The sequence below is a fragment of the Populus alba genome, chromosome 9 (assembly GCF_005239225.2).
Source record: "Populus alba chromosome 9, ASM523922v2, whole genome shotgun sequence".
NCBI lineage: Eukaryota > Viridiplantae > Streptophyta > Magnoliopsida > Malpighiales > Salicaceae > Populus > Populus alba.
In genome coordinates, this window is record NC_133292.1 from 7,802,204 (window position 1) to 7,814,868 (window position 12,665).

Genomic DNA, 12,665 nt, shown 5'->3' on the forward strand with positions numbered 1-12,665 from the left:
TCTCAATTAAAAAAACTTGCGCTCAGCGAAATTGGTAAAGGTCTGCACGACCAACTGAACTGCATCTTTTCTTCTTTTCTAGAAAAACTAAAACCGCATTTTATTTATTTACTCTAGTCTATAACTAGTTTGCAGGTTTACAGGGGCGTGATAAAATAAATTTAAAACATAATAAAACATTGTATAAAATATGGATAACTATTTAGTATTATTATTAAGTAGATTAATATTAAAATCTTTATACCTGATTTTTTATTCACTAGCTTAAAATTAAATTATATAGATATTTTTTAATATGATCTAATTAAGTTAAGTAGCATAAAAGCAACCTGCCTCACCAATAAAATAAAATCAAGTACAAAATTGATAGAATAAAAAATTTTCTAACCTAGTTTCTTGTGTTAGTTGGGTTTAAAATTAAACTATATATTAAGTTGATTTCACATGATAGAGTGAAGTTAGATAGTTTTTTAAAAAATTAAGATTGAAATTGAGAAGAAATATGAATAAAATTAAAGGATAAAAAAGGAAAAAAGAAAAGAAAGAGAGAGGCACAGCTTTAATGTTCATAAAAACAGTAAATTAGTAGGTGCGTTAAACACTAGATATTTTAGTATGTTGAGGTAATATGAATATTTTTAAACGAGCTAAGCAATTAAAACTAAGAAAATAGACAATATTTTTATTAGCCTAATGCTTGAAGAAAACAAATTCAACCAAGTATTCAAATTTAAGTAAAAAGACAAAAACCTTGTCACCAAGTAAATCCCTTATCTTATCAATCTAATATTCTCGTTTTATTTTTGTTGCGGCGATGAAAAAGTCTCTTTCCTGTCAAAGTTCTCCCGTGAACATACATTTCCATTTCTACAAACATAATTAAAACGAGCACACTATTAGGTGATATCAGCAAGACTTCGAAGGCCTTTTTTTTTTTTCGAAGACAATAAATTCTTGACTGCTGAAAATCCTGCGCTGATAACGTGAATTTGGTTTCAGAAGCACGCAATTCCTCCCAGGTATCAATCTCCCATGCGTAGAAAATATCATGGTTTGCTTAGACAGAGATGACAATTGATATTCTAAGCATTACTTTTTCTTAGCTGCACTCTTTTCAAATGTGCGACAGTTGAGTTCACATGCGAAGAATACTATGAATTGAAGTCTTTTGCTTAAAGAAATCTGCTGTAATGGATCCGTGAAATGCTGGGTCTCATCTGTGCTGTTTGCTAGTGACTTAACCTGGGCATATTCAAATGTTTAGGGCAACAATTGTGAGCTCAGTCGCTTGTTACACGGAAGATAGGATAGCGACTTCTATTCACATGATCGCACTGTTAAATCCATGACTTTATTCTTTATAGGGTCCTCTTTCAATTTTTTTTTTCTTTTGATTTTCTCCTCTCTTTTACAGGTTCCTCAATTACCGCCACAAAAAGTTCTCAGTAACTTGTAAGAACATGATTGATAGCATATCATGAACATTATAAGAAAAAAAATCATGAATCCAAAAGATAAATAGATGATAAAAACAATACTAACGTAAGCGGAATTACTCTTTACATCAGTACACGAAATGCTAACTTGACAGCAGTTCTTTTGTTCATAGTAATTTGACAACTCTGCAATCTTTACAACTAGTGACAAATCAAAGAAGCTTGTAATGATGCATCACTGGTATATATTGCTGATTTTAAAACTTCTAATTTGTGTTTTTTCCTTTCCTTTTGCATCATGATGCCCTGATAATGAAGAATGACTGTCTTAACCCCAGTGGGATTTCCCAGGAAATGAATTTCATGAAATTTCCTAGTTATGTGGAGACCATACTGTTTGACGGGGGGTAAATCAAACGAAACTAAATTGACAGAAATCTTGCTAGAGATAGAAGATTATCGGAACAATTCCCGCAAACTTAATATCAATTTGATTTTTATATATGTGAAATAATTAGAAATCTCTCAAGACAAGTAAGTGGGGTGACGGTATATTAGACATTAGGCAGGCGCCAAAAATATCATTATCCTCAGCCCTGCTTAGCTTTTGAAATATATCTTGCTGTATCCGCTTGTTAGTGATCGATCAATTGTCTTATTTTCTCGTGTACATTAATAAAATGATGATGATCTGACATTTTTACTCTCGTAAATAAAAGTATCTCTACCTTTTGAAAATCTCATTCGCGTGATGACTTTTCTACCTTTTTTTTTCCTTCTATAAATACACAAACCTTAAACTGCATTGTATTAAGAACCTCAAAGATCACTTGTCTGACTTTTTCTCAGTTCTGCCTTGCCTAGAGAAAGAAGATGTGGTTCAGCAAGTTCTTTTTAGCAGCCTACTTGATGGCATCCGTCTCCGTTAACATCACCTTAGCCCAGAATTCTCCCCAGGACTATGTTGATGCACATAATGCCGTTCGAGCTGAGGTGGGAGTTGGTCCAATTACTTGGAACAGCACCGTGGCAGCCTATGCTCAAAAGTATGCAAATTCAAGGGTTGAAAACTGTGAATTAGAGCATTCAGGAGGACCCTATGGAGAGAACATTGCTGAAGGTTATGGTAACTTGAATGGAGTGGATGCAGTCAAGATGTGGGCAAGTGAGAAGCCTTACTATAGCCATGATACCAACTCATGTGTCGGTGACGAGTGCCTGCATTACACTCAGGTTGTGTGGCGCAAATCGGTTCATTTAGGGTGTGGCAGAGCTAAGTGCAAGAATGGGTGGTGGTTTGTCACTTGCAATTATGATCCTGTTGGAAACATTGAGGGCCAAAGCCCGTATTGAATCATGTTGCTTGGAGTTCTGGCTAATAGTCAGCCACAAAAAAAATAAAATATATAAGAAGATTATGAAATCTTTTCTATTGAAGGATTTGTTTGCATAATTATAATATTTAGGACCAAAATCTACTTGTACGTTTGTGTTTAAAGAAAAGGGTGATGCTAGAGGTGCTAAATTTTTGTAATAAGAGTGATATATTGTAGTGTAATATGTTTTTTAATAAATAATTTTCATTAAAAATAATTTTTTAATATTTTTAATATAAACATATTAAAATCATTAAAAATACTAAAAAAAATTAATTTAATATTTTTTGATGTTAAATTCACTTTTAAAACATGATTCTAACCACAAAAACAAACACCTTATTGATCTTATTTACTATGATGTAAGATCTGTTTATTAATTTGTCATCTGTTGTAACAAAGTGATCATTCTGGTCTCAATTGGAGAGAAAAAAGAGGGTCAACGATGTCCTCAAAATTAACCAAATATAAACTTAATTGGCAATGAAATTAATGTAGGCAACTGAGCTGGCATAAAATAATCAAAATTAACCATGATTTGGATTTGATTATGATATTATTCGAAGAAAGGAAACTAATTAACCAATAAGGAAGACATCAGATATGTAATATTGCTCTCTGGTTTCATATGCTACTCTAAATAGTTCTTCCATATATCAAGCCTCGCAATTCCTTCCATTTCTGGCATATAGTGACCTCTGTATTTATGGCATTTAATTACTTACCATATGCAGGTAAATTAGAAATCAACTGTCGGGTAGTAAATTTGGAAAGTTTATCAAATGAATTTTAACCTTTTACCATTCATTTAATGTGAGAAATTAAAAAAAACAAAAAATTCAATGAATCAACAATTTGGTCCACGTACATACAGCAGCAGCAGCATTAATTTCTCCAAATTTGTTCTGTCCAAGGAATGAAGTTTACGAGGTCATCTCTGGTGATTTGCAATATATGTGTCTTAGCTTCGGTTCATGTCTCCCTAGCCCAGTTTTTCCGGGTGACTTCGTGAGAGCCCATAACAAGGTGCGTGCGGAAGTTGGTGTTGTCCCAATTTCTTGGGACAAAACGGTGGCAGACAAGGCAGAGGAACTTGCCATGCCAAGGATCTCAACCTGCAATGTGATCGGAAGATATTTTCGGTGCAAGTGCAGTCCTAGCCTCCTATCCTCTGACTGCAGCCGAAGCAGTGGCATTGTTAACACACTCACATATTAAGTGAATTCTTGTCTATTTATTTTTTTAGTTTGGTCATCAAATTTTTATTTCATTGATTTGATCATAATTAAAGGTAAAATTAAAAGAAAAAGGATTGGAGTGACAAAAAAGCCCAAGATAAGTGACATGTCTAGTTTGTTTGAAAAGTACATTTTGATCCTCCTACTTTACAAATAATACAATTTAGATCCCTTTAAATTTTAAAAATTCAATGCGGTCCAAAACTTCATTTTTTTAATTTTGCAGTCCCTTGTTAGAGAAAAAAGGAGAAAGTTATCATTAATACCGATTTAAACCATAAAAATAATCAATTTTAGTTTCAATGAATTCTATTTAATGAGAAAAGTTTAACTTGGATGTTATTTTACCTTAACATTATCTAAAAAAATAAATCTAATATAAAAAAAAAGTTTTGTATTTCAAGTTAATTTTTTATTTTTGGACCAACTTTAGGTTTTTTGAAAGCATAAAATAATTTAGTTATATATATATATATATATATATAGATTTTACAAATTAGTTTCATTTATTTCTAAGTTTCTTTAGTTTTTTTTTTAATATTTCTTCATTTTATTATTTTTTTGAAAATATTTTTCAGTTTTTTTATATAATTTTATGATTTAATTGTGGGCATTTTCATCCAAAAAATAATAGAAGTACATATGCGAAGAAATATATAAATATATATATGGGCGGACGAGAGAGAAAAATTCTAAAAATGGCATATGGGATAATACCCTCAATATACAAGAGTATAGACAGATTTTTTTATTATATATATATATATATATATATAGTAAGTTAATTTACCGTCATCTCGTAAATATATTGTGGAGATATATATACTTAAACAGAATATGATCTGTACATATTCAAACAAAAATCCTATAAGCATTTTTTTTTTTATAAAAAAAAAATAGCATCACAAGCACTGACAACCTACTACTATATTATTTGAACAATAAAGAGAGAAACTTGTCGATTTAGATAGCATATTTGGATTCATCGAGGCATATGTTGTATGTTTGAAGACTATCAAGAAACCCTTTCTATCCTATTGAGATAAATATCGATTTAGCCATAAAGTAAAAAAAAATTATATTAATTTTTTTTATTTGATGCAAAGAATATATATTAAATGTTTTTATACCTTAAAAATTCTCGAAAAAACATATTTAAATTCAAATTAAAGACAATAGAAAGTGATGGCATGTATTCAGGTTTACTCTTATGCTGCCGTACTTCTCAAGGGCATAGCGTTAGCAAAGGGCTTGAAATCTCACATGAGATCTCGAGTTCGAGTTCATGGCGTGTATCTCTTGTAAGAGCCTGGAACAACTCACTTGATCCTACAAAATGCGTTTTTATATTTCCTCGAATCCAAAAAAAAATTTACTTTTATGCAATTAATTTCTAGAATATCCATGCATTCTGAATTTTGTATCTTTATACTATTTATAACTAATATTTATTAGTGAGACGTAATCTTTTATATGCTTTTAAGAATTTTCATTCTTATATGTGTTCTTGTACATAAATATTTTTTTTCTGTGTGTATATATTTTCATCTTTAGCACTAAAATATCTTTCAAAACTATATATAATTTTTTTTTCTAACACTTAAAAACATCAATGTAAAAAAACTAATTTTTTTTTTTAAAAATCAATAAAGTAGAGAAAAAAAACTGGAAACCTATTGTAACATCCCAAGAAACTTAAATAAAATCATGAAAATATATATACAAAACACATAGGGAACTAAGATAAGATTCATTGTAGATTTAACAATTTTATGTATGAAATTTTTTGCAGTGTTTATACTTACAATTTTTACATTGAAGAATTCTATTGATATATATTTTAGTTTGTATTTATCAATTTTATAGCCATGGTTGTTTGCAGAACTCAAGACATTAATTGAAATACAACGTACTAACCTATCAATAAGAAATTTTTGTATGATAGTTGCATTTTATTAATTACTTCCTAATTTATTTTGAAAAAAAAACAAAACAAAAAACAAGAAAATAAAATTTATTATTCACAAAAAAAAGTGATAAAAACATCTAGATTTCTTTCTCCACTTATATTTTTTTATAATTTTAAAATGAATCCTAAGAAGTAACTACTCTACTTACTATAAAAAAAAAATTTCAAGGATTTTAAAAAGATTATTTGACCACTTTTTGCTCGATTCTAGCATGTTCCACAATTGACGATTAGTTAATACTGTTTTTTTTTACAGACTATCCGGGTGCATCACTTTACACGAAAAAGAAACAGAATAGTCAAGAGTCTAAGTCGTCCATTTAAAAAAAATAATCCAGTACTGTCTGCTTCTGACTAAAGGATCTTTTGGAAGTTATCTAGATATAGAATCAATTTAAAAATGATGTTTTTCTTCACTAATTCTGGTATTGCAACTCGGCATTATATTAAGTTGGAAATTCTATCAGTCACTCAACAATTTGAAAAAAAAAAAAAAAGTGTATAGAAAGCACGGGTTTGTTATCATAAAAAAAAAACATTTTAACTAACTGTATTTTTAATTAATAACCAATTTCTTATTATAATTATTTTCACATTACATATAAGTTTTTAATTAATTGAGTATAACTCAATAAGTTATGTAGATTAACTGGTTAGATTTTTAATTTGATTTTTAAAAATTATTAGTTCGAGTGTCACAAATCTCAGATCACTAGAAATTTACATGATTGTTAACTTTAAATCAAAAAATTAGTCGAAATATATATAAACTGGTTCGAACATTTAATGTAAAAAAAAAAAAAAAAAACTAGCTGATGATCCAAAAAGTCCAGGTATTCCTATCATGTTAATCCATGTTACACGGCACTTCTTTGTTCTGAGAGGCTGCCAACATGTGCTTGACCTAAAAAAAAAAACAAAAAACCTTCACTTTTTTTTTTTATATATATATACACAAAACACGTAGGGACTAAGATAAGATTCATTGTTAAAATTTAACAATTTTATTTATGAAATTTTTTATCAGTGTTTATACTTACAGTTTTACATTGAGGAATTCTATTGATATATATTTTAATTTGTATTTATCAATGTTATAGCTGTAATTATTTGTAGAATTCAAGACAAACAAGATATGTATTAATTGAAACACAACATACGACCCTATCAATAAGAAATTTTTATATGATAGTTGCATTTTATTAATTACTTCCTAATTTATTTTGAAAAAAAAAAACACAAAAAAAAAAAATTTATTATTCACAAAAAAAGTGATATAAAACATCTAGATTTCTTCCTCCACTTAAATTTTTTTATAATTTTAAAATGAATCCTAAGAAGTAACTACTCTACTTACTATAAAAAAAATTTCAAGGATTTTAAAAAGATTATTTGACCAGTTTTTGCTCGATTCTAGCATGTTCCGCAATTGACAATTAGTTAATAGTGTTTTTTTTTTACAGACTATCCGGGTGCATCACTTTACACGAAAAAAAAAACAGAATAGTCAAGAGTCTAAGTCGTCCACTAAAAAAAAATAAAAATCCAGTATTATCTGCTTCTGACTAAAGGATCTTTTGGAAGTTATCTAGATATAGTATCAGTTTAAAAATAATGTTTTTCTTCACTAATTCTGGTATTGCAACTCGGCATTATATTAGGTTGGAAATTCTATCAATCAATCAACAATTTGAGAAAAAAAAAAAAAAAAGAGTGTATAGAAAGCACGAGTTTGTTATCATAAAAAAAAAAAGCATTTTAACTAACTGTTCTTTTTAATTAATAACCAGCTTCTTGTTATAAAGTTTTTAATTAATTGAGTAGAACTCAACAAGTTATATAGTTTAATTGGTTAATTAGATTTTTAATTTGTTTTTTAGATATTACTAATTTGAATATTACAAATTTCAGACTACTAAATATTTATATGATCGTTAATTTTAGAATCTTAAAAAATTAATTAAGATATATATAACTGATCCAGACATTAATAATTAAAAAAAAAAAAAAACAAAACTAGCCGATGATAAAAAAAAAAGTCCAGGTGTTCCTATCATGTTAATCCATGTTACACGGCACTTCTTTGTTTTGAAAGGCTGCCAACAGGTGCTTGACCTCAAAAAAATAACACAAAAACCTTCACTTTTTTTTTCTGTCTTTTGGGGTCTCGACTCATGGTCATGACTCATGAGATAAAACACGTTCGGATATTCTCGAATATGCTAACTTTTGATGGGCGTGTTACACGCTCTTCTTCTCTTAATTTTATATATTTTCGAATAAATTCGGCAAATAAAGACTGAATTATTTTTGTCATTCTGCTAAGGTCAGTTATTGCTAAAACTTTAAGATTTATGAGAACTTTAACATCCCAAAAGGAGATATATCCCTAAAAAATCAGGCCAATATTCCCTCGTATTCATGTTAATCCATTTTGTATATCATGGTTTGTAGGTTTAAAAGAAGATTTTTTTTTAAATTTTCTTTGAATAATTACGTGTCAGTACTAGGAAAATCAATCAGTTGTTCGGTAATTTCCCAAGAGAAAACAAAACAAGGTGGATTGTTTTAGACGCAACAATGGAAGCGGAGTGATTTGTGGAACAAAAACTTGCAAGGACAAGAACAAGATTAATGCAAGCAGGCGGTAAGAAGAGGAAAAACATAGGAAATTCAAAATGCCATGTAATAATTCAAACTGAAGTAATCCCAGACCTCCCACTCATCTAAAAATTAATTAATCAGTCCGAGTTTTGATTCATCTGAACATACACCAATACCATGTCCTTCCTAAAATATAAAGCAACAGACAAAAATCTAAGAGCTTACTAGGTTTTCATCTAATAAAAAAAATTGAAAATATTAATTTGATGATCAAGGAGATTTAAAAAAAAAAATTGAATTCAAATCTTATAATCAATATTTACAAAGATTTATTAAATTTATTGCATACATCATACCGATAATATTTTTAATTAAAATTATCTTGAAAAAAGATAACTTTTATATTATCCATTTTATTAAATAAAAAATATCTAGTAAGATAATTAAACAAAACATTGTTAGCGGTTGTCTTTCCCACAATATGGATGATCTATTACGCCAATCTAGTGTTGTTTTGAACATTCTACGCTGACTTTGCTTGCATACTTCCAAGTCATCGTTCACATGACATGATTTTGCATAACGCCTATAAATACCGTTCGAGCTCTCATTGTTATTTCATCCATCACCTACGAAACTCATTTGCTTTATCAAAAAAGAAAAAAAAAAGTGTGCAAAATGATGTCAAGCAAGGTTTCTCTCGCTTTCTTTACTCTTCTAACCATAACATCCCTAATCCTTCCCTCTCGTGCCCAAGACAACCCACAAGATTACCTTGATGCTCATAATGCAGCTCGTGCAGCTGTAGGTGTTGGTCCACTAACCTGGGACACCACCGTGCAAGCCTATGCACAAAATTATGCTAACCAACGTGCCGGCGATTGCAACCTTGTCCATTCAGGTGGACCATATGGGGAGAACCTTGCATGGAGCAGCGCGGGCCTTTCAGGTACAGATGCTGTAAAAATGTGGGTTGATGAGAAGGCTTACTACGACTACAACTCCAACTCGTGTGCCGCTGGCCAGCAGTGTGGGCACTATACTCAGGTGGTTTGGCGTAACTCTGCTCGCGTAGGATGTGCTAAAGTGACGTGTAGCACCGGAGGAACCTTCATTGGGTGCAACTATGATCCACCCGGCAACTATGTTGGGCAAAAACCTTACTAAACCTTTCTGATTATGAAATCCGTGCTTCTATTACCTGGAATATTAGTGATAAATAAGCTGATTTATATAAATTGGCGTTAATTAATATATGGTAGAAAAATATTTGCTACATCTTGATGATATGCTGGGATACAGGAAGTTCACTGGTATACGTTTGGATGGTTTTTTTATAATTATGTTCATCTAATTTTAATTACAGTCAGAATAATCACAACTTATGTGTTATAGCATCCACTTTCAATTCAAATTATTATTAAGTTAAACTAAAATTGGATGTTTGAGAAAGTGAAAATTAATCATGTAACTCATATGCATACTAGCAGATTACCCTCCGTTTTGTTGCTTTTATATATATATATATATATATATATATATATATATATTAAAAACCAGTTAGGGTTCCTAATAACCAGAATACTAGGTGGCGACTCCCAGTTCATTTTAATGCTAAGAGACAAAGAACTCCTTGTCTCACCATATTTTTTACAATAGATAGATACATATCACACATTCATGAAAGGTTGGTGGTGGGCGACCGCATTACACCGCACACGTGCGACATAAGAAATAATCTCACCTTTTTATGAACAAAAAAAGGCACTTCTAGAAAATGAACATGATAGTCCAATTAGTTGATTTGACCGTCTAATCACTGCCCCCGTGAAATATTATCTTGAAATTAATTAGCTTATGATGACCGCAATTAGTTTTTTTATATATATAATTAGGGTATTCGGACTAATTTACGCGCATCATAACTAATTCTTGGATTTACTGAGTATCCTGCAAATCCAGTAAGCAAATAAGACACCGCGGGGATGACAGACATGTACAAAAAAAATTGAACCTAGATGTAAAGAAAAGAAACAAGTCTCTCCCCCCACTAAACCACGACATCAAGTGCGTAATTAGTTCTTGTATCCTTTCTGGTGTTCAGGCCGGCCGACCAAAATTTGAGGACATTTTGCTGTGATGGTCTCAAACAAGTCTTCCCAACCCTATATATAGCATATCAGCATGTCCAACTTTTGTCATCAAGAAGAAAATTATTTCATATCCAGTGAGAAAACAAAGCGACATGAAATTAAATTGTCAAGAATTCACTAGCAATTGCTTTTCTCATTGCCTTAGCTGTAATAACCCCTCTATCCCTTGCTCAAAACGTCTGCTCAGGGGTGATTGGAAATTAACTTGTGCATTCTGCAGGTGGATCTAAACAAGACTTCCTCAATGCTCACTACAACGCTCGAGCACAGCTGGGTGCTGGACCTTTGGGACGGAATTAAAATTAGCAAAATTTGAAAAACCATGAAAGTAAAAAAAATAAAATCTTGAAACATAAAATTTTAAAACATCCCAAAAATATTAATAAAGAAAAAGAAAAATAATAAAAAATAAAAAATCTATGTTTTGCAAAACATTTTTTATTGGCATTGACATATTTGCATGACAAGGCTTGATCGACATCGGGTTTTTTTTTTTTAGATTTTACAAGTTAGTTTCATTTGTTTTCTAATTTCTTTAGTTTTTTTTTAAATATTTCTTCATTTTATTATTTTTTTGATACCTTCATCTCGAAAATATATTGTGGAGATATACTTATACAGATCAATATGATTTGTACATATTCAAACAAAAATCCTATAAGCATTTAAAAAAAAAAAAAAAATAGCATCACAAGCACTGACGACCTACTACCATAGTTTTAAAACCCAGACCAGCCCGACGGGTCAACCCGGAACCCGGCCGACCCGGGCATGGGACCGGTCCGGGTGAAGGCCAAAACCCGCTTGGGAATTGGCCAGGCCAGACCCGGTCAACACCCGCCCCCAAACCCGTTGACTTTTTATTTTTTTTGGTTTTTTTTTTTTGCTAAAACGACGTCGTTTTGATTTTTTAAAAAAAAATTAAAAAATAAATTTTGACCCGGCCGACCCAACGACCCGGTCGAGACCCGGCGACCCGGTCAAAACCCGGAACCCGAGCCTTGGACCGGGTCGACCACCGGGCCGGGTCTTAAAACTATGCCTACTCCTATATTATTTGAACAGATACAAATTTGGTATGAAGTAAGGCATCGCGATCCTTTTCTGGAGGCGAGGCTGCTGGCAAGTGTTGAATAAGCATTATGAATTGGTCTTAGCTAACATTTCGTTCCTACCTGAGAACGGTCCTCTTACATCTATGGAGTGAGGGCAGCTTTTCTCAATATATATAAAAAGCTGATGGTGGTACCCTTACACAAGCATCCATATATATCCATTTTTATTTTACTACAAAAAATGAAGAATCTTGTAATATTTTTAGTGTTCATCATCTACTTCATCTTTCCTGTTGATGCCTCCCTTCCAAGCATTCTTGGCAACAATTTGATCGAGAAAACCTGCAAACAGACACCCTATTACGATCTTTGTGTAAGATCATTAATATCTAGTCCTCGCAGCTTCAATACAGATGTTGAAGGCCTCGCCAAGATAATGGTTCACACTATTAACGCTAGGGCAACCCACACACTGCATCGTATTAACAAGCTGCTTCAACATAATCAGGACACAAATATGAAACGAGCCTTGCAATCTTGTGCCAGTCGCTACGATGCCATAATAAAGGCGGATATTCCAGAATCTCTACAAGCTTTGCGTTTGGGTAACTACAAATTTGCAGAAGCAGGCACAATGGATGCTGCTTTTGAGGCGAGGTTATGTGAAAAAGAATTCAGGAGATGCAAATCGCCCCTGGCTGACATGAATAGGGTTGTACATGACGTCTCCATCGTGGCTGCGTCCATTGTTCAGACAATCGTATAAGCGACTGATATCATTTTAATTTTTGTTTAGCCAACTAGGGAATTCGAAATAAATTTCGAGACTTGCAA

At 31.5% G+C, this 12,665-nt stretch overlaps 3 protein-coding genes across 3 annotated transcripts; all 3 read left to right on the forward strand.

Annotated features, from left to right (window-relative positions):
• The first annotated feature begins 2,225 nt into the window (after window positions 1-2,225).
• LOC118059048 (basic form of pathogenesis-related protein 1) lies at window positions 2,226-2,873 on the forward strand. Its single transcript, XM_035071857.2, has one exon. It carries the CDS (start codon window positions 2,310-2,312, stop codon window positions 2,787-2,789), a length of 480 nt encoding a protein of 159 aa, XP_034927748.1. The 5' UTR covers window positions 2,226-2,309; the 3' UTR covers window positions 2,790-2,873.
• A 6,355-nt stretch (window positions 2,874-9,228) lies between these two features.
• LOC118059060 (pathogenesis-related protein 1) lies at window positions 9,229-9,963 on the forward strand. The gene has a single exon (XM_035071872.2). The coding sequence runs from the start codon at window positions 9,302-9,304 to the stop codon at window positions 9,788-9,790; it is 489 nt and encodes a 162-aa protein (XP_034927763.1). The 5' UTR covers window positions 9,229-9,301; the 3' UTR covers window positions 9,791-9,963.
• Window positions 9,964-12,072: 2,109 nt separating this feature from the next.
• Window positions 12,073-12,597, forward strand: LOC118058999 (cell wall / vacuolar inhibitor of fructosidase 1). The gene has a single exon (XM_035071824.1). It carries the CDS (start codon window positions 12,073-12,075, stop codon window positions 12,595-12,597), a length of 525 nt encoding a protein of 174 aa, XP_034927715.1.
• The last annotated feature ends 68 nt before the right edge of the window (window positions 12,598-12,665 follow it).

What these genes read in the sequence shown, in the direction of transcription:
- LOC118059048 (XM_035071857.2), top strand. Translation starts at nt 2,310, where the DNA reads ATGTGGTTCAGCAAGTTCTTTTTAGCAGCCTACTTGATGGCATCCGTC.
- LOC118058999 (XM_035071824.1), top strand. Translation starts at nt 12,073, where the DNA reads ATGAAGAATCTTGTAATATTTTTAGTGTTCATCATCTACTTCATCTTT.
- LOC118059060 (XM_035071872.2), top strand. Translation starts at nt 9,302, where the DNA reads ATGATGTCAAGCAAGGTTTCTCTCGCTTTCTTTACTCTTCTAACCATA.